The 23,071-nt window shown below is 37.2% G+C and overlaps 1 protein-coding gene across 1 annotated transcript in view; it reads left to right on the top strand.

Moving 5' to 3' along the window:
• The window catches only part of LOC149074463 (galactose mutarotase-like), an 87,994-nt gene that overhangs the window by 26,211 nt on the left and 38,712 nt on the right, over window positions 1–23,071 (top strand). Inside the window, exons 3-4 of the mRNA XM_089246942.1 lie at window positions 21,033–21,242; window positions 22,180–22,261. Of these exons, the coding sequence (XP_089103068.1) occupies window positions 21,033–21,242; window positions 22,180–22,261 (292 nt within the window). The remainder of the gene's footprint in view (window positions 1–21,032; window positions 21,243–22,179; window positions 22,262–23,071) is intronic.

Raw genomic sequence — 23,071 nt, 5'->3', positions numbered from 1 at the left:
CCGTCTTTTGTGATGGTTCCATCTTTCCTTTTTAGTGCAAAAGTTTCCTTTCTCTCAACACAGTTTTCGTTTTGCTGATTGTAAGCTCCTAATTATCTTCCAATGCTTTCTTTACAACATCCCAATTGAGCTTCCTGACATTTTCTGTAATCCACTTTCATACTGTCTTACAAAGTTCTGCATATTCCGTTTTGATTTAGGGTCATTCTTCTTTATCTGAAATTCTCTCTGGTCTTTCATCAGTTTCTTGGTTTTTTTCTGTTATTTTCTTCACCGGTTTGATTTTTTCTGCAGCGACTTTTGCTACTTCTTTTAGGGTAGTGGTTAAATTGTTGTTCATCATGGTGACATCTTGTCCATCCTCAGTGGTGTTATACATATATAATTCTGCTAACCTCCGTAAAGGAAGGCCACATGACATTTAGCTCCAGTTGACGGACAAACCGTCACAGCGCTAGCAGCGAGTATCGGCTACATCCCTGGAAAAAAGTTCCCCTTTTTACGTTAACCAACTTTTATGAGAGAGTAGTGTTGTAGCTGGTGCCATTTTGATATTTCCATTGGCATCATGCATCGCTTGCATAAACAATTAACAATGCTGTACTGTATTTAATTTAATAGTACCGGTTTGTTTTAATGTTTCCCAACATTGAAATCTATTTGCGAATGACAATAATGAAGGACACAATTTTTTTCCACTAATATTATTTATTAACAACATTAAATCTGTTAAAATATTTTTAATTAAATGGTGCAACAAATTTCTCTTGTAGATGTTAACATAAAAAAAAAATTAATTTATCACAGATATTATTGAAATGTCCTCACTGAATCTGTCTGTCATGATATACTTCTTTCTCACAATTTCAACAACTAAAGATCAGTCCAGGTCTTCATCCCGATGGCACAAGTTCAGCAGAACACCACTCAAACGAGTCCAGGATGGACGTAAGCACGTCCCGAAGTCCGTCAGCAATATTCCATGACCAACGAGAGGGCATCCCCTCTTGGTTTCACTTGCAGATCACTGGAACAGGTAGAGAGACAACCAACGAGAGGAGAAGCGAAGTTACTCAAGCAGCATCACAACAGGAAACTGTTTTGTCAACTCATGACAAAGGAGGAACCCTTCGCACGGACCAAGGCTGGACGACTCAGCAATGAACCTCTACGTAATTAAACATAAAACTCAAGCGTGTGAATGCATGAGAATGAGAGTGAATGCATGTTGATACCTAGTATATATGGAGAAACCTTTTATCTCGTCAGCTATCCAAGAATGAATCACAACTGAGAATGGAACAGTACTGAAATTATCATAAATCTTTTAACAAATAACATCCCATTTGCATATTTATATGAAATAAAACACTATCATGAAACTTTGACATATAGAAATTGGCAACATACAGAATGTGCGCATTGGAGACCTGGCCAGGGTCTACAACACTAAGCCTATTGTACTTCGAACGGCATGAAGGTAAAATATTGCTCAATTTTTCATGTATAATTATATTTGTAAAACATCCATAACAATTTAATATTCCACATCTATATTTGGTACATTTTAACTGAGTTCGATGACGATCCCCCGCTGAGCCACCACAGACTATCCGTGGGACTTCCCATCATAATATTGGCAACTGGCGGGCCCCCCCCCCCATGTTACAATGCATTAATTAGACAAATAACAGCTGTGGGATTGTCGATTCAAGTGTTCTCCATCCGTGCCCCCACTAACTTGAAGCAAGCAGACTGAGGTAACAGTGTCCAGCTGATCGAAGTGAACAAGATGCCAGGAGATCTCAACAACAGCATAACAGGGCTAAAACTACACGATGCTGGAAAATTTTAGTGAACAATATTATTTTGTGTGTTGGTTTTATTTTAAATTAATCAATGTAGAAGTACTTCGTGCGGGTCCCGAAATATATCCAGGCTAGTGTTTATATTATATATATATTGTGTATTGCTTAGCCAAAACTTTAACGTTTCAATGCCATTTCGATAGGGGTCATTGTTCGATTAGGTTTTTATTTTTAATCCTCTTGCTTGCTACGTATATTTACATTTTATTTGTTCATTTCTTACCATTTTTTGCTCCATGTTTTTGTGTATTTTTCATATCGCCATTTTTCTTTGTTAAGACATCCCTCCACCAAGTAAATAGCTAGTATTTAGTTCTTCGCTGCAATTTTTATTCAAGTTTTTCCTCCCGCCCTCATAGTTGGATAGCCATCCTGTAGTTCTCCATGTAATATATATAGTGTACTTGTTTGTTTTGTTTTTTCTTCTCCTTTTAGTTTAGATACTTAGTTATATTTAATATATATATTGAAATAGTATTTTTTGATATATTCACATGCGCGTGCCGAGCCACACACCATTCTTGTATTTAATTAAACTATCCACAGTTCATTTTTAGTTCATATGACATGTCTTTCTCTCTGAGACTATCACTTGATGACCAAGACAGCCCGATGGCCAATTCCTTGGATAATGCAGACCTGCCAATTCTCCCGATTTAGGTGGGAGATTCTGGATTTGTTAAAATTTCTCCGGATTTTGGCAGAAAATTAGATTTTACGCGAGCTTTCACGCTGTCGTGGCGTCAATGATTACTGTCGTCGTTAGGGAAAACACCCATAGAGGACAGCCGTAGTCATTTCCATCGAGCAGCCGTAAAAAAGTCTCTGTGACCGTATTTAAGCAACTGGCAAAGAACGCGACTTCGTTTTCGTAGCGTTTATCGGCAATCATTTATCAGGGGTATGACTTTGGTTGCCGAAATTCCTGTATAATCATTATTGTATTCCATTAACAGCCGTGCTGTAAACATGTTTTTTCGTCCGCAGCTTTGTAATTTGAATTTTTTTAAATCGTTTCTTCCGGTTAAACATCTTCAGAAAGAAAATATAAAACTTTAAGCTATATACAGCTAAATATGAAGCTTTTAAGAATTCATATACCCAAGATTATCAATCACTGATAGCATCCACGAAAGGAAACGCTTATACTTTATGTAGATGTAATTTCTCTATTCTGCATGGAAAGACTGACATGGAATTATATTCTTCTCAGGGGCAATGCAGAACCTGCCTTGGGGGGGGGGGGAATGTAATTTTTTCTTAATTTATTACATTTTTTTATGAACTTTTTCTTTGATCGAGTCTATGAGTGTCGGGGGGAGGTACCCCCCCCCCCTTAGGAGGATCCTATAATGGGAAACGACACCACCTTCCCAGACACGCTCAGTACAAAACGAATGAATCGAACAAAACACCCAAAGAATTGATAGACGAAATTATGGAGATCTGCTTTGGCAACAACAACTCAGGAGAAAGCAGCCTGACCAATATTTCTATTGAGGTTCACAAACTGTTAGACAGCCCAGAGTCCAGGATCATCAAACTCGAGCCGACCACCCCAAGTGAGGAATACAATGGACAAGGACATCCAGACAGACTCTTTTCTCCATGCCTTTGCCTCTACCCAAACCCCACTCTTCCTCACATCAATCATCGATGATATTCCAAACCCTATTCAAATACTTTCAACTGAAACCCAAACATCTTTTCCTGCTGTTTCTCAATCCCAACCTCTCTCCACTACATCCACCAACACTCCACTTCATATTCTTCCACCTTTTTCCTCCTCAACCCTTTCTTCTCCCCCTCTTACCTCCACTCCCAACCTTTCCTCCTCAATCCCATCTATGCCTCCCACCTCCTCAAACTCTCATTCTCCTCTTGATCTCCCTCCCCCAGATCCTCAATTATTCCTAAATCCTCCTCTTCTCGTACCACCTCCAACTCTTGCCCTTCTCTTGAACTCCTTACCCATACATCCTCTATCATCCCAAAATCCTCTTCTGGCACCTCTACTGAACCTTCCTGGTACCGCCCTGGCCAAGCTCCTAATATCCCACATTCTGTGCTTTACACTCTTCCCCCTATTGAATCCAAGCACACCCTGCTGCGACCTCCCAACAAACTCTCATCTAAAACCTCTAAACTTTCACAACCCGCATTCAAAGCACCCTCAACTTCAGGTCAACACCCTATCTCAACATCTGCTCAACATCTTACTGCTTCAACCTCTTATCGCTTCAACCTCTGTTCAACACGCTACTGCTACAACCTCCTTTTCTAACACTGTTAACTGGTTGCACTGACCCCTCTCCCTGCCTCAATCATATGCTCAACTTCTCTGTCTCAACAGAAGGTATACACCCTCCTGATGCAATTCAAAAGCCTGATAGACGATGACCACATACAGAATGAGTAGGCAAAGCTCAAGGCATTCCTGAGAGCTAACGTCGATTTACCGGCACACAACATCAACATTCAAAAAGGAAGACCAATCAAGAGTGGTATAGCTATAGACCTACACACTGAGGAAGACAAGCACTGGCTCGCGCAACTATTAAAGAAGCTGATACAACAAAACAACTCCGAATGACAGGCGAAGACTCCCATGACAACACAACCAAAACTCATCTTATATGGCGTTCCAAGCAACACAACTGACCAACAAGTTATTGACGCCATATCTACTACGCACAAACACCCGGGCAGATCAACATAGATTCTAGAACCTGACACAGCACACATTGTGGTGGCAGTCCCTGGTAGGGTACTAGAATATATTCTGCTGGTAAAATAAATGTTCATACACTGGGAAAGTTACAGAGTGTGCGAGTACCTTCAAGTACAACGCTGCATGAGGTGCCAATCCCACAACCACACAACAGGATAGTGCCAGTCAGAAACACCGTATTGTGTGAGCAATGATGACCACTACACAAAATACACTGCTCAAAACAATTAGGGGAGCAAGCAAAAAAGTGAAGAAAACCGTGCGAGACAGCCACGTATTGGCATACAATGGATAGTACACGTGTATCAATGCGCAATACAGAAAAAAGACGTAAAAAAATTTGGAATTAAGCTTTAATTCTTTGAAAATATGGAAAAAACATGAAAAGATGATTTAGGGCAACAATTTGGTTACATGTAAACGATAAAAAAAAGTACTGTTTAGACATGATGCATGAGTTTTAATAGGGTCTCCTCGAACAGCTAAGACTGCTGCACACCTGTTTGCCATGGATGCGATGAGGTTATCGATCAGACTTTGGGGAATACTGTTCCACTCCTCAAGAAGTGCAAGTCTCGGACAGTAACAGGCGGCCTTGGTCGCGCAGCAATGCGTCGTCCGAGCATGTCCCAAACATGCTCGATTGGATTCAGGTCAGGAGAGCACGCTGGCCATTCCATATGCTGTATTGTTTCAGCTTCAAGCATGTTCTCCACCAGACGAGCTCTATGCGGTCGGGCATTATCATCCTGGAAAACAAAGGAATCTCCAATGGCTCCAGTGTAAGGGATGACATGAGGTCGCAGTATCTCGTCTGCATACCTTCAGGCCGTCAAAGTGTCATTCCGAATGATATGCAGGTCCGTACGCCCGCCTATGCTGATTCCACCCCATACCATCCAACCAGCTCATCTGTATGTATCAGAAGCCCCTAGGGGTACGGCTATTTTGGATTTAGTTCTTACTAGTTCTGAGGATCTAGTTGAACATGTTTCGGTGGGGGAAGAGTTTTCTTCCAGTGATCATCGTATCGTCAGATTTCATTGTAACTTTTCCTCGGGTAAGGTTGATAACAAAAGACTGGTTCCTTGTTTTCGGAGAACTAACTTTGATGTTTTGAGAGAAAGGTTAGCGGAAGTTTTCAAAGACGGGTTGGAATCAGTAGGGGTGGTAAGTCAATGGGAAGAATTTAGTACGAAGCTGTCCTCTGTTTTGCACGATGTCATACCCTTTGTTTGAAAAAAGCGTGTTTGTACATCGCACCCTCTATGGTTCACGGATAGCGTGCGGAACGTTTATCTTGAAAAGAAAAGGGCATTCAGAGAGTATAAAAGTGGACGAGGTGACCCATCATTGTTTACTGATAAAAGAAGACTGTTGAAGAAAGCGATAAGGGATAGTAAAAAGGAAGTTGAATCTAGGTTGGCTGATAACATTGGCTCTGACCCAAAATCATTTTTTCGATTCGTCAATAATGGATGTAAGGGGACAGTTGGCCCCCTCTCGATAGGAGGCTCAAAAGTAGAGAGCAATGTAGGCATGTGTAGTGCTTTCAATGACTTTTTTGCGTCGGTTTTTAATGGAGATAATGATATTCGATATATGGGTGTTGCATGGGGTAATAAAACCCTCAACGATATTCAAGTAGAAGACGTGGAGGTCCTAAATCTTCTAAGAAATGTATGTGCAAGCAAAGCACCAGGACCAGATGATATCTATCCCAGGGTCCTCAGGCAATGTGCTAATGAATTGTTGGGGCCAGTGGCACAGATATACAGGAGTAGTGTTGCTGAGGGTATCGTCCCAAGAGATTGGAAACTTGCTAATGTTGTTCCGATATTTAAGAAGGGTAGTAGAGAAGCGGAGTCAAATTGTCGTCCAGTGAGTTTGACGAGCTCCCTCTCGAAAATTTTGGAAATTATCATCAAAAGGCAGTTTGTGAAGTGGATAGACGAGAATAATGTATTGTCGGATAATCAGCATGGGTTCAGGAAGGGGAAGTCATGTGTAACTAACCTCCTTTGCTTCTATGATCACGTGACTAAGGCTTTGGGTAAGAGCAAAAATGTCGACGTTGTTTACCTTGATTTCCACCAGAAGGCATTCGATCGGGTCCAACATGGCAAACTCTTGAAGCGTTTACACGAGATTGGAATAGGGGGCAACTTGCTGAATTGGATAGAATCGTGGTTAAGAGATAGGTCGCAACGAGTTATGGTGAACGGGGAATTCTCTGGTTGGACAGACGTCACAAGTGGGGTTCCTCAGGGAAGTGTCCTTGGCCCCATACTTTTTTCACTTTTTATCGACAAACTCGATCAGGGTATCGATGGAATTACTAGCAAATTCGCAGATGATGTGAAGCTAATGGGGGTAATCGGGAATGAAAGCGATAGGGAGTTGCTCCAGACCAACTTAAACAGGATTGCAGCATGGGCAAATGAATGGAGCATGACGTTTAGCGTAGATAAGTGCATGGTCGCTCATTTTGGTTTGAACAACCCACGGTTCTCTTACGAGTTGAATGGTGTCACTATCCCGGATTCAACTAGGGTCACCGATTTGGGAATTCTCATTGACGAGCGACTTAGGTTTTCTGAACATTGTTCAGCGGTGGTCAAAAAAGCGAATAGAATGCTTGGTCTCATTTTCAAAAAGGTCTTTTCGCGTTCTCCTAAAATCATTCTTCCGCTTTTTCGAGGCTTGGTTCGTCCTGGACTGGAGTATGCTGTAAGGTTTTGGAGACCATACCTACAGAGGGACATAGACTTGATTGAAGGGGTGCAGAGAAGAGCTACGCGTGTCCTTATTGGCACACAGGGCTTGAGTTATGAAGAGAGACTTCATTTTTTGAATATGTTTACATTGGATGAACGCAGGTGTCGAGGAGATATGATCGAAGTGTTTAAAATTTTCAATGGGATGGATAGGATGGACCATGAACTTTTAGTACACCGCCAATCGACTGCTTTTACAAGGGGACACCAGTATCGATTGGTGAGGGACAATGCAAGGTTATGGTGTCGCAGGGAATTTTTCTCGAATAGGGTTGTTAATAAATGGAATAGCTTACCCCCGGAGGTAGTAAATTGTAACACAATTGACACGTTTAAAAAGAAGTACGATAAACATGTTAGGGTAAATCGAGAAGCTATCCATTCTTAGAATAAGACAACCATAAGTATTCTTTATGGGCATTGTATAATATTTTATCATGTGATTGTGATATTTTATATTGTTATATTGATATTTTATATTGTTATATTGATATTTTATATTGTTATATTGATATTTTATATTGTTATATTGATATTTTATATTGTTATATTGATATTTTATATTGTTATATTGATATTTTATCATGTCATTGTTTATAATTTGTGTTAATTGCATTTTTAATTTGTATTTTTGAAATATATGGCAACTATATTTTTATGGGCATCTTTTTATCAGCCACCTCGTTGAGCATTTTGTCTGTTGTGGCGTTATATTTGTATTTGTATGGGGTTGGAAGTTGTTGGAGAAAAGTTCCTGGGTTTTCGTTGAGATGAATGAATGTGCTATTATGTTAAAAGCAATTAGAGGGCCCATGCCATGTCATCTGCTATCTTACGTGTGTCATGTAAAGAATACATAAAAATTTTCATTTGTATAAATTAAAATGGTCTTCAAAGTGAGTCCCCTCGCTTAACATCTTTTAGGTGAGCAAATAATGTTGATTTGCATTGTTAATTTCTGAGTTAGCAGCATGTAGCAGTTTTATTGGGTTGAGTTCACTTGCTCTGGTGGATCTGATGAAAACATGCTTGCATGCTGTAGAGCATATCATACAAATTAGCCATATTAGACTACCCTATATACTTGTGTATAAAACGACCCCATCCCCACTTCGGGACTACCAAAACCGCAATAAATTAAAAACTTGTGTATAAGCCAATCCTCAAAAAATCTGAATTTTGTAGGAAAAAAAATGTATATTTTTTCATGCAATGAAAAATTATTCAAACTTTCTAATCTATTATTTCTTCTTATTTTCCAAGCTCTCGAAAGCCAATACAGTGTAGCATCTTTGTTTTTATCTTGAACTGAGCTTTTATCGCCGTCCTCACTTTCAAAGAGAATATTGTCTTCAGTTCTGTGCATCACGTTACTGATACAAGACATTTTAAAGGATTTGATTATGATTTTGGTGGAAAGAGAATTCCATGTCTCGTTCACCCACTGGTACACTAGGCCAATACTGGGTTTCTTTAAGGTGCCACTTTTTGTTATTTATCTTTGGAACTCACATCCATTGATCTATATATTCCTTAAATAATCTTTAAAAGGCTTGTTGAAGCTCGTATGTAAAGGCTATAAAATCGATGTTAGTCCACTGGGTATCACAGCCAATGACGTTCTTGATTTTTTTTGCTTTGGCTTTAACATCAGTTCTGTGAGGTTTTGAACTAGAGCCGCCCTTACCAGATAACAGGGCCCAGTGCCAAAATAAAGTTGTGTCCCTGTGAGCACCACAGTAATTTTTTAATTGAACCTAAAGAAAAATTTGGGGCTGTTGGCCTCTCCCCCTCCAAGGAAGAAAAAAATCGTAGCAGTATTAAAAAATTTATGTAAACATGTTGATACTAAGTAAAAAGAAGTAAAGCAATATATATATTTATTTAAAATACAATGACTCATTACTGCTTATTTTCAAATGCTTTTCAACAAAACTTAGTAGCTTAATTGTTTGAATTGACTGACCTTATAAAAATTTTATTTTTCTTTCTTTCACACCAGCAATGGCCTCTATTACATCATCAAAATTTGTTTTATCCACTATGTCTGTTTCGACTGATAATGTTGCTAAAGATGACAGTCTTTCTTGACTCATTGCAGATCGTAAATAAGATTTTATTAATTTTAAGTGTGAAAAGCTTCTTTCCTCACTTGCCACTGTTGCTGGAACAGTAAACAGTATGTAATATGCTATGTGTGTGAAAGCATTGGGAAAAGAATTTTGGATCTTATACAAATACAATGCCACAACAGACAAAATGCCCAACGAGGTGGCTGATAAAAAGATGCCCATAAAAATATGGATGTCACATATTTCAAAAATACAGCAACCCAATTAAAAATGCAATTAACACAAATTATAAACAATATATACACATGATAAAATATTCTTGTTCATGAACATCAAAATGCATACAGCAGTTTGAATTTTATAACATGACGACCTGGGATCTCTTACAAATCTCAATTCTTCAACTTAATCGTTATTTAGGCCTCAGGGTTCGTTGGCTACCGGAAACCACCAGAGGTACCTGCTGGTGATCTGGTTTGGGCCAGTTAGTTCGCTTAGTCTGAAAATCGAGGGATGGGGTCTCCTGGCTGTCAGGCAAGAATGGGGCCAGAGATCAGGCTGCCAATGTCCCATATAAATTCTGGTTACTGTGAGAGATCCTAATAGCTTTTCTTGTTACCTTCTCTTTCCCAGTGGGGGGGGGGGGGGTCCCCGCTGCTCGTCGGTGGAAACCACAGTCTCATTGTCAAACTCAGAAACATTGAATTATTGTGTTGAGAAATGAATTATATATATATATATATATATATATATATATATTTGTGCAATATGAAATATTAGAGTTTTGCAACATGTTGTATATTTGTGCAATATAATATAGTTGTTCTGCAAAGTGGTATACAACCTCTGACAATAAAGTTCGGTGAATGAAGTCAGAACGGCCGTTCTGGCAACACTGGCAAAGCAAAACGCTGCACATGCGTAGCGGCAGGTGTTGGCCATCTGCCGCCACCGTTGTTCAGTTGAGCGTCGTTTGTGTTCCGTGAAAGACTTGTTTTACAAAGTGCTTGTTTAGTGCGTTGGTTCTTAACTGAGAACAGGAAAATGAACGAACAGAAGATCACTGAGGATGCATCCTGGTGTCTCAGATACGACCCTGAAACGAAATGGCAAAGCATGGAATGGCGTTCTCCTGCATCACCTTGTCGGAAAAATGTCAGAGCAGAAAAATCATGCATCAAAACGATGCTAATCACCTTTTTTGATAGTCAAAGCATTATCAACAGGGAATTTCTACCTGAGGGAACGACGATGAATGCTGCAAGGTACATTGAAATTTTGACCCGTTTCATGAAACGTCTACGCAGGGTACGACCTCATTACGCACAACAAGGTTCATGGTTTCTTGTTCACGACAATGCTCGCCCTCACACAGCCAATATTGTCAAACAGTTCCTGGCAAAAAAGGGGGTGGTGAAAATTGAACATCCACCATACTCGCCAGATCTCAATCCTCCAGACTTCTTCCTATTCCCACGACTCAAACTCGCTTTGAAAGGAAAGAGATGTGACGATATTCCTGACATCCAACGAAACGTTATGAGGCTTTTGAACGTCATCCCAAAAGAAGACTTCTTGCAAAGTTTCCAGGACATGTATAGGAGATCTCAGCGGTGCATAGTAATGGGAGGTGACTATTTCGAAGGACAGTAAGGTAACTTTCGTTAACATTTCATCTACGTTAATGTTACAGGACTATTCACCAAACTTTATTGTCAGAGGTTGTATATACAAATGTGCAATAATTTTACCTTCAGGCCTTCGGTGGGTCCTAGGACCATCTCACGGTCAATAATGTCATGAGCTTATACAATTTGCAATAGGCCTAAAGGTTGTGGATCCTGGCCAGATCTCCAATTTCTTGTATTTGTGTTGCCAGATTCTGTGATATATTTTGTGCAATATTATTTCTCTCTCATGAAGATATGTCAATCAGATGCACAAAGTTCAGTGCCATACCTTCGTCTTTGTGATTGGTTCCATCATGAGGCAATGCTCTCGGTTATGGGAATGCTCTCGTATAAATACCAGATGCATAGTGAGATGCATCATTGATTTATTTCCTTGAAACACACGATTCTATTACTAAGGCGTCTCACTTTGCTGAGGTGTGCGCCAGTTGGTCTCTCAATTATAACGATGCATTAATTGTGGAAATGTGTACTTCGGCACCTCCTGCGTCTCATCACCTGTGCTCATGTGTCAATAAAACGTTGTCTTGGTACCATCGACTATGTGGATTGATTGGCAGCCAGACTGGCTGCCCCAGCGCCTCTTTCGACGTCTGCCTCCTGCTCAATGGCTGGCCGATAACCTCAATAATCACCTCAAGCCGCAAATCCATGAGAAGCTGGCTCCATGGTTTCTTCGACCATGGTGTGTAAAGACCAATGCTTGACTGTGACATCTTGGACTATTTTATGGACAATGTGAACTAACACGTGAATTTCTGGACAAAGCAGTGAGAGCGTTCAATTTTATTGTTTCAATATAATGTGTTCAGAGGAAATCTAACTGATAACTATTTGTAAAAATGTTATACTAAATTCTAATATTTAATAGAATAAATGTTTATTATTTAACGAATGGCGAGTTCCTTTTATTGTTATCTATTCGGTGATCATACTGGATTTAACTTAATAATGAACCGGGAAATGCAAATTGGATGTTGCAATATCATCTGTTAATAACTTGCAAAGCACTTTGACATTGGAGATTCTACATCCAAACAAATATGCGTACCATCAGTCATATTGTTGGTGGTTGAAATTCTGGGCTGAGGCTCCATTTCTTGTGAAATATCACCCACTTCTCTCTTCTCTTTACCAGAAGCCTGAATTGCGGACTGCAAAAATTTTTCTAATGCACTACATTGTGTGTTAAGATATTGTTTTCGCTTTTCCTTTTTTTTTTTTTTAACTTTTTTACTACTAGATTCATATTTCCAAAATTTGTCACTTTCTCTTGATGCCATTATTGCTACAAAAATAGCCCTAAGTTGAAAACTTGAATCTTACAATCACATACATCATGCAGTACAGAAACGTAAAATTTCACAGAAAGTCTGCAAGTATGTTAGATTGAAATATTACACTGTATATGCACAAAATGCCATGCATCTCGAAAACAGTCAAAAACTTTACCATAGCACAAAAGATGGCAGTTGGAACATTTTACCAAAATTGTTATGTTAATAGTATTCAACCAACGACATGATGGTTATTGTTGTACTTATTATATGTGTTGGTTACATATAAGTAACGTATACTGAAAAAAATTTTCCTACAAGTCAGTCTCAGTGGCTGCCTCCACCTGCACTAGGGAGACACTTCATCACTCTTTATTGATACAATCTTGAAAGTTATATAGTTGAATCCCATTAAAACAAACTCCAAGAGATTGAAGAAATCACTTTGTTATAAAGGAATTCCAGGTTTTTGCATTGTTCCTATGTAAATGTATCTGGGGGAATTAGGAAAGTGTTCGTTAAAACAAGATTTTTCCCCCCATTACAATGCTATTTGTTGAAACTGGATTCAACTATAATACACACGCATATATATATATACATACATATATATATTCTCATAGATAGAGATATTGGAATGGGAGAAGTTTAGTGCATCCTTTTCAACCACTTTCCACATCCGCATTCAACAAATAATGATTCTTTTTTGCTTTATCATTACTGTATATAATTAGTGTGTGTGTGTGACAAATAATTTTTGCTTATTCATTACATTATTTAGATTTTTCTAATATTTTCTTTGACAAAATACAGCGACCTTGTTTTATTATTGAAATTTTTATATAAATTACAATATTTTTCCCCATTTTTCTTATTACCAGAAGTGCGGGGCCTGGTGCAGCTGCACATCCCCTAAGGGTGGCGCTGTTTTGAACATAGCTACAAATATCACTCTACTGTTTAGTAACACATCTATAGCTACAAAAATACTGATTAGTGGCACCATCAAAAATACTCCAATGATGTAGTAGATCTTCGAGCCAGCTGCGCGGAAGCCACGTAGCCATATGATTTAGTAAAGTGGGGGTAGATATTTTCTTCTAAAAAAAACTGAACCATGCACAAGCCTAGCCCCCCACAAATTATGGAACAAATTTTTTAACAGAAAAACTTGACTTATGCATGAGTATACAGGGTGAATCCAACCTATTCTGCCAAACAACGGTGGGGGGGGGGGGGGGTGATTGACGATCCCAAGTGGATCATGAAATACCCCACCAACCCTGTCCTATCTCAAACCATTTTCGAGTTATGGTGGATAGTCTATTATAGAAAAAATATGTGTCAAGTCTCTAAAAAACCTGCATTTGTGAAATTTGGAAAGAACGGAAAAAATTCTATAAGATGACATCATGTTCATCGAAATATCTGGATTTATTGGCGAGCTACAAGCGCTGAAAGATTGGCAAAGTTCAAATTGAATTGTTGCCAAAATTTTTCATCACCAATTATGCAAACACCCTTTTAGCTATGATCGGTCAAATTTTCCCAAAAAACTTGTGCATTGTACCAGCTTTTGAAAAGAGCAATAAACCATATTGATGTTCTGGTTCAGGAGAAATTTAGCTTTTCATTTGTAATACATCACTGAAATCAACATTTGTTGAAGTAGATATTAGGCAAAAGTTTGGAATTGGCGGTTACAGATTTTGGCGACAGTTGATTTTGCAGAAAAAAATCACATAAGGTAACATTACAGGATTATTGACATCTACAGGATATCTGTATTTAATGGTAAGCTTCAATCGCTGAGAGATTGGTGAAGTGAAATTAAATTGTCACAAAAACCTACTAAAATTACTTTGACGAACGCAGATTTCAGTGATGTATTGTGAACAAAGGACTAAATTTCCCTTGAACCAGAACTCTGATATCATTTGTTGTAGGTTCTTTCGAAAGTTGGTGCAATGGACAAGTTTTCAGTAAATTTGGCCGATTAAGGGTATTTGCGTAATTGGTGATGAAAAATTTTGGTGCCAATTTGATTTTGAACTTTGCCAATCTTTCAGCACTTGTAGCTCGCTAATAAATCCAGACATTTCGATGAAAATTATATGATCTTATAGGATTTTTCCGTTCTTTCCAAACGTGGGCTTAGTTTGCGTGTTTCTTAGAAACTCCATAAATGCAGGTTCTTTTAGACTGAGACATATTTTTTCCATAATCAATTATTCATCATAACTCAAAAACGATTTTATATAGGACGGTTGGTGGGGGGGATCTATTTGAACTCGTCTATCACCCCCTTTTATTTGGCGGAATTGGTCGGATTCACTCTGTATACGGTAATTCCTGAATGAAAATTATGTGCAGCATATTTTTTTTTCCCCAATCATTGTTCTGGGTGTGGTTGTAACTCCCAGCAACTTAGTTACTCATGGTTCGTACGGTCCTTGAAAAGTCCTTGAAAAAAAAAGTTCATTTTCAAGGCCTTGAAAGTCCATAAGAGTCCTTGAAAATTTTTTTTTAAAGAATTCTGTGAGAGTCCTTGAAAAATTTGTGTTTTCCGAAATAGTTTTCGCCACTTTTTTTTTTACTCCGTAAGTGACGTCCACAAAAAAGTGCAAAGCACAGGGATGCCTTAGCAGCCAATAACCCTGGATAATTAGATTTAAAGCACGTTTTTCCCCCATTATTCTTAAGCCGGGTTTTTGTAGGAGCAGGTTTTCTGTGCCACGTGCAAAGTGAATCGCCCAGCGTGACACGCCGTCCACTTACCAGTAATAAGAAAACAAGCTCGACTGTTTTCCTAGAGAGCGCAACAAGCCTCACGGCAGTGTTTTACGTCGGGCGTGATTGGCCGACTGCTTCTGGAGGAGTCAATGCGTTGTGTGCCACTCGTTTTACCGATCTTCTCTTCATTTTTGTTTTCTTTCGCTTCCCTTCATCGAGCTCTGTGCTTCCCTTCAAACCGGAGCGTGCAGATGACAGAGTAGCTGATGCCAGGGCCGTGAGCTGATGCGCCACAGTAGGAATACACAAACACGTAGTGTGATTATGTAACACGTTTCTGTCGACGCGAAATGATCCAGCTCGGTTCATGCTGCGCCAAAAACTTATGTTGGAATGTTTTTCCCCTTTTTATTCTCTGTGCACGTGGAACTGCTCAGCCCGATGCAATATGTAAATCGCCGGCGGCGTGCTCCCACCCTCACGGAAGCTCGGCTTTATACTGTAGGCTGGTTTTTTTCCGCGTGTATGTCGGGATAGTTTTTTTTCTCCCTGAGATTGTGGGTTGTTATTTGTCAGCCGTTTTATTTATTTATTTTTTTTATGATCGTAAATGATCTTGTTTTTTTCCCTTGCAACTTTTATGGAATAAAAGCTAGAGTTCAAAATGAACTTCCGATCATTGTTTTTGTTCTTCAGCTCAGTCGGCATGCTCTGGCCCCCAACAACCAATATCTCCTTCTAGAGTAGAAGTCGTCCTGCTCTAGAAGGTATTGCAACAACCCACTTCTAGGAAAACCTGGCTTTATGGTAGCATGTATCCTGTGATCGTATGTAGACGTATTTCGAGTCGTTGGAAGTCATTAAATTTTTGTACTAGGTATTTTTTCTGGAGGACTTGAGAAATAAATATCTTTTTTTAATCTTATTTTTGCCGAAATAATTTCAGCCTTTCGGTCCGTAAGTGAGCGAAGCTTCCTCTGATTACTGTCAACCATATGCAGAGATAGACTTAGAAGTCTGGGGGGCACGATGATGATGTCAATTTATATATGCATGTATACATTAGATCAGTCAACTTCACCTTTCACGCTGCCCCCCCCACCGTATCTCCGCCCATGCTGTCAACAAAATATTTATTTAGGAGTGATGTGAAGCGCTTGTACAAGATTCTTTAAAGAAAGAAATCAAAAGATGAGTAGCAAGTGTGTGTACTTTTAATTACTTGTGGCTGAAAAATCCCTTCTATCAAGATTGGTTGCTGAGTGTGCCAGGCAAAAATGCCGCCAAATGCAAGCTGTGCTTCAATGGGTGAATCGGCGCTGGAATCCGTTGAGCTTATTATATTACTGGAGGGAGTATGATGCAGGGCCATAACTAGGATTTTTGTATTGTCTTGCCGCTCCCACCAATTCGGAATTCGATAATTTTATAACGGTGTTCACCTAAAATTTGCCACCCGGAGCAGTTACCCCCCCCCCCCACTGCGCCCTCTAGTACCGGCCCTGGTATGACGTCAGTGGTCTACATCATTCCTTTGAACATCACGTGACGCGTTGAATGTCGGCGCATCTCCGTTATTTTCTAATGACATCCATAGTTGTTTAAAGGAGTTTAAAACAATAAATGAAAGAAATAATTTCAGTATCGATGATATGATTCCAAAATTAATGAGAGAATTCCAGAATTAATGAAAGAAAAAACTACAGAATTAATGAAAGAAAAAACTACAGAATTAATGAAAGAAAAAACTACAGAATTAATGAAAGAAAAAACTACAGAATTAATGAAAGAAAAAACTACAGAATTAATGAAAGAAAAAACTACAGAATTAATGAAAGAAAAAACTACAGAATTAATGAAAGAAAAAACTACAGAATTAATGAAAGAAAAAACTACAGAATTAATGAAAGAAAAAACTACAGAATTAATGAAAGATAATTCCAACATTAATGAGAGATAATTCCAACGTTAATGAGAGAATTTCAGAATTAATGAGAGACAATTTCAGCATTGATAAAAGAGATAATTCCAAAATTAATAATGCAATAATTCCAGAATTAATGAAAGAGAGAATTTCAGCATTAGCGAAAGAAACAAATCCAGAATTGATAAAAGCAATTATTCCTTGAGTAAGAAAGAAATAATTTAATCTTTTTCTATCTTTAGAAGAGTTCTTTTTTTTAGTCTTTAAAAGAAAATTAATTGCAATATTTAGAGACTAAACTACGTTTCAATGAGGAAATAGACAGGCACGAACTGTTATTTAATGTGTCATATGTTTTATATGATATATATGTGTATGTGGCCTCCTTTATTCATTATGGATGATGTGAAATAAAGTAGGTAGAAATGTAATCTCTGAAAGTCTTAATCAAAATTAAGTATGTGCCTATTCATGTGAAAAATATGCATTTGTAAAAAAAGTCCTTGAATTTTTAAGTTTTACCTTGAAAAGTGCTTGAATAGTCCTTGAATTTTTTTTCGTTGGAAGAGTACGAACCATGTTACTAGAAATTACAGTGATAAAGTAATTGCATTTTTTTTTTAAATGTATAAGACTGAAAAAATTAGGATTTTTCTGTAAAAAAATGTACTCTAGGAAAGTGAAGGTATTTTTTAAGCCCAAAATATACTGAGAAATTTGATTTTTCTGGATGTTATGTGGAAACTAATGTTTGGATAGAAAAGTGATTTATCTCCTCCAAGAACCAAACCTGGGTCTTCTTGTATACTGGGCAAGTGTGCTAACCAATACACCAGAGACACACTTTTCAATTCCTTATAACATGCAATCAGGGTTGTTTGGTTTAAACCATGATTTTGACCAAGTGGTTTTTTTCAAAAAATCAAATAAAAGTTGTCTAAATATCATTTTTTTCCTTGAAAATATCATATTGGTTCATTATTAGCCAAAATGTTTCATTTTTACCACATTTTATATCCTTGGGGTACATTCTGATGGTATATCTCTAAATGACATAAGATTTTATAAGTGGTTTTTTTCAAAAAGTCTCATAAAAGTGGCCTGAATATATATAGATTTTTCATATGAAGTATCTTAGTCATTTAAAGTTATATATAAAAGCCAAAATTTCTCATTCTTACTGCATTTTCTAACTTTTGGCTACATTCTGATGCTCTATCTTAAGCAAATTCATGAATAAGGAGTGCATCACACATCTAAATGTAGTGGTGTATTTTATCTCACAGGGTTTCTTTTTCTCTTCACAAAGAAGCAGCTACAGTAGTGACACCATCATGCTAGGGGCAGGTGGTCCTATAATCCAATAAAGACACCAGCTGTCCTTAAAGGACAAAGACTAGTGTACTAGTAGTTACATTACCTCACTTACATTTTCATTTCCTTTCCCATAAGAAGTAGCACATCTCCTACTGTATATCTCCCAGTCTTAATATTCAATAGTTGTTTTTTTTATACTTTCACACACACACACTGTTAAGCCCAGTTAATCAAGGTTCTACTGTATAGTAGTAACATATTTATGAAAAATAATCAGCTATATACAGGGTGATTATAATTTAAGTTTTGATTCCAAAACTATACAATAAGTACTGATCGGAATGACTTGAAAATTTGCATGGATACTCCTGAAGCAATGGAAGTTTCTTTCGCAAAAGAAAAACATGCAAAATGTGCAAGTAGATGATGCTGTACTTGGCCAGCAGTATAAACTATTTTGTGCAACCACATCATTTCGGCACTTCCACAGCATCAGTGTGTGGATAGAACTTCTATCAAGATGCACATTGCAATACCGGCAAAGCAGCTGCTGAAGACCCATTTTGACAGGATGCACCTTAACCCTTGCAACTTCTGGCTGTGGGGGCATCTCAAAATGTTATGAACAGTGGTCAGATTGCAAACTTTGGTGAATTGTAATCTCCAGCACCCCCAAAGCAGAATTTTTTGCGATGTTCTGCAACGAGCCCTCAGCTGACTGAAAATGTTCTGCGGTAAAAATTCACATATACATAATAGCGCTTTTCTACACTTTTCTTAAAATTCTTCCAGATTGTTCTGCAACAGCACTGGTTGTTCTGCGACATACGTCGCACATTCCGGCATATTCTGCTTTGGGGTCCAGCACATTCCCTATATGTTATAAGTTCCTCAGGAATATTAACGGGGGGGGGGGGGGGGCGTTTGGTTTAATAAAGCTAAAATTGCAAGCACATCCACATTATGACCATGGCATACTCCGATTCTGCTGTTGAACAAGAATTTTTGTGCTTTCAACCTCATAGCCAGAACACGCGGTGGACAACATATTTAACATTTCTTAAGTTGTAGTTATTTGTTCAATTACTTCGTTTTTTGTGATGTTTCCATGAATTATGAAATTGTGAAATGCTATAATTAAGCTATCATTCTGCCATGACTGGCTATCGTTTCCATTCTGCGTGCAAATTTCCCACATGTTGGATGATGTCATTAATTTTACATTTTTAAGTATTTTTTCCCCTTTATCAAATAAAGTTGAATTTTTTCAGGAATATTCATGTCAATTTTCAAGTCATCCTGACAATCATTTTTTTTTACAGTGTTTTGAAATCAGAACCTTAGTTATAATCACCTTGTATATCGTAAATCATTGCTAATTAATCTGAATTATTTATGCTTCATTAAAGACATTATATTCACCTAATTTTTATTACTTTTTGCAAAATAGCTTCCTAATTAAGTATACTGAAAGTAACTGGAGAAAAACCTTTATATATTATATGATTAATAATAACATTAAAAGAATTTTCAAACACACAGTAATCCATTGAGTTAAGCAAAAAATAATTAAATTGCAAAAGTTGGTTTTTGTTAAAATGTAAGAAATATTTTTTGATTAATTAGTATGGGAATAGTGTTAATTACATTAATAACCATTTTATTTCAGTTAATTGTTAGAAGTTTGAATGATTTTTCAGAAATTTCGTTGTTTTTAATGTTAATACTATTTAAACCAAAAAAACCGGTTTTTTTACCAACCCTGACATGCATTAGTAGCGTGAAGCACTGAGTGGAGACATAGCAGCCTCTCTTAACTACAGCAATTTTTGCTTCAGTTGGCATTTTTGTATTAAGAGATATTTTTTCCTCCTGAAATATACTGAGAAATTTAATTTTCTGGATGTTATGCCAAAACTAATGTTTGGATAGAAAAGTGATTTGTCTCCTCCTGAAATGGAACCCGGGTCCCCTTGCATAATGGGAAAGTGCGCTAACCAATACATCAGAGACTCTTAATACAAAAAGGTCAATTGGAGGCAAAAATTGTTGTAGTTAAGGGAGGCTGCTACGTCTGTACTCAGCACTTCACACTAATAACACATGTTATAAGGAATTAAAAAGTGTGTCTCTGGTGTATTGGTTAGCACACTTGCCCAGTATGTAAGGGGACCCAGGTTCGATTCCCGGAGAAGACATCACTTTTCTATCCAAACATTAGTTTCAGCATAACTTTCAGAAAATTAAATTTCTCAGTACTCTAGGAAAATCAGCAAGTTATTCAGGTACTTAAAAAAATAACTTAAGTTCCATGGAATAAATGATAGGTCATAGATTTTTTTTTCTGAGAGAATCTACTGTGTTTTGTTAATTATTGTATTCAAATAGAGTTTCTTTTTGTAACGATGTTATTTCTGTAAAACTTTTTATACCACCAATATCAAAATCAAGTGCATAGGAAGGTGGAGGATATTCTTTTGAAATTTTATAAAATTTTTAATTTTGTCTAGTAAAAATTAATCTCAAACCCTCAATGTTCTAAAAAAAATTGTTGAAATAGAAAATTTCATTTGATAAAATCTTTTCACATCATAGGAATTCAATTACATTTATCATGCATTGACTGAATTTTATTTTTATAGGTTCTTTGGGAATCACATGTTGAGGGAAAGACTGTGACATTTTCATATACTAGCCGTCCGTGGGAGGAAAACTATCCTGGTGAGGTGGATGCGCAAGTGATGTATGCACTCACAGAAGATAATCAAATTGTTGTTTCCTATAAAGCCACAACATCTCATGTCACACCCATAAATTTGACGAACCATTCATACTTCAATTTAGGAGGACATGTGAGTTGATTTTCTTCCATTGTTTGTTTTATTTAATAACATTCATTTATGTATACTATATAAGTTGTTTATACAATGAAATCCTAATATATATATAACAATACTTTGCTGATCAGCAGAAAAGTATATCATTGTAGAGGTATTATTATATCCAGAGGCAACATATATATACATGCTTGTTTCAAAAAATTTGAATGTCCCAGAAATTTACATGTGCAGTTCATGAAATGCTCCAGTTAGAAAGCCAAAATTTACAGTGTGACTGTAATTTTCATTTTCATCTTCTAAAGGGCTCTTTTTGAGAATATCGGTGATTAAAAATGTGTATAAATTTAATGGGTCCCAAAATGTCTAATTACATTGCTTTTTTTTCTTTGTTAAAAAAAAATTAGAACATCTTAAAAGTAGAGGGATTTATCATTATATCGAATATCGTTGTAGGAAGATTTCACTGTGTATTATTAATATTTTAATAGTTGATGGTGTTACCATATCTTCAGGAAATCTGTGACAGTTGACATTGCCCACCCTCACGTAGCAAAGAATTTCTATTGTGTCTTCAGAACATTCTCTGTGAAACTTCTTTCTTGGTCTTCATACTTGTCAAATTTGACACCTATTGAAGACTTGCAAAATCTTGTCAGACAGCACTCTTAAATTCGATACTGCACAGAGTACAAGTGGTATGAGAAAATGTTAAGTTTAGGGTATTCCCCATGAGGCCAGATGACTGATTCTAATCATTTATATCTTGTATTATGCGCCATCTAACATGTCTTTCTTTTTACCTGTGTCTGTTTTGGTGTTGCTATTTTGAATCCAGTGAAAACCGCATAGTAACTTAATAAAAACTAAGTTTAGTTTTTGTCTTTGAAAGTATGAAATTTATTCAATATCAATGATATAGCTCACTAAAAATTTTATTAAATTTTAACAGGGTTCTGGATCCGTTCATGATCATGTATTAAGTGTATCAGCTGATTTTTATACCCCAACAGATGACAGCCTCATACCAACCGGTAAAGCATAATTTTTATTGTTGGCCAAGATTTTGCTGCATCGAGTGTGTACTTCTGATCAGTTTGATCTCGATTCAATGATTTCCTTGATTTAATCCTCCAGCTGCAAGCAGCTTTTGTATTCTTCTGTACGGAATTGCTGGGTATTTTTATCCGCTATGTATTTTAAATGTAATAATAGTGTATTGTACCCCATGAAATTTTATAGAATACTTGAAACATCATATTAGCTTTGTTTGCAGCTAGAGGGTTAATGCATGAAATTGTCAGTTTCATCCAATTCGTTAAATTGGGGTTAAACTGTATATTTACATAGTTTTGCTCAAATAATGTACATAATATAGTATTTATGATTAATTTATTATGTAATTATCAAGTTGAATGATATTTATATAATTTAAATTTGTTTGGAGAAATAATCGGTACATATATTTTTTAGAAAGTGCCACAGGTATATGTAAGTTAGCAATGATGTAACATCACTCATTACCCTCCAATCATTGTAAGCCCAGGGAATTCTGGGAAATTTTCACTTTTTGTAGTAGATATGTAGGGATCAATAGCTCAGAGAGAGAGAGAGAGAGTGGTATGAAATTCAGCAGATTGTCATTTGGCTTATGTAAAGTATCTTACACTCCCAGATTTTTTTTTTAGTTTATCCCAAGTTGACAGAGAGCAGAAAGAATAGTCCCAAGGCAATTTTCCACAATATAACATTTATTCACATTCACGAAGTTAAAAATTACACTGCAATACATTACTTCAACTTGACATTTTGTCACAATTAAATTTTTTGTTAACATTTTCTCT

This window comes from Pholcus phalangioides, unplaced genomic scaffold (assembly GCF_987345545.1).
Source record: "Pholcus phalangioides strain wild (caught in Gottingen) unplaced genomic scaffold, Ppha-v1.0 ptg000017l_1, whole genome shotgun sequence".
Taxonomy (NCBI): domain Eukaryota; kingdom Metazoa; phylum Arthropoda; class Arachnida; order Araneae; family Pholcidae; genus Pholcus; species Pholcus phalangioides.
This window is presented reverse-complemented; position numbering and strand designations above follow the sequence as displayed.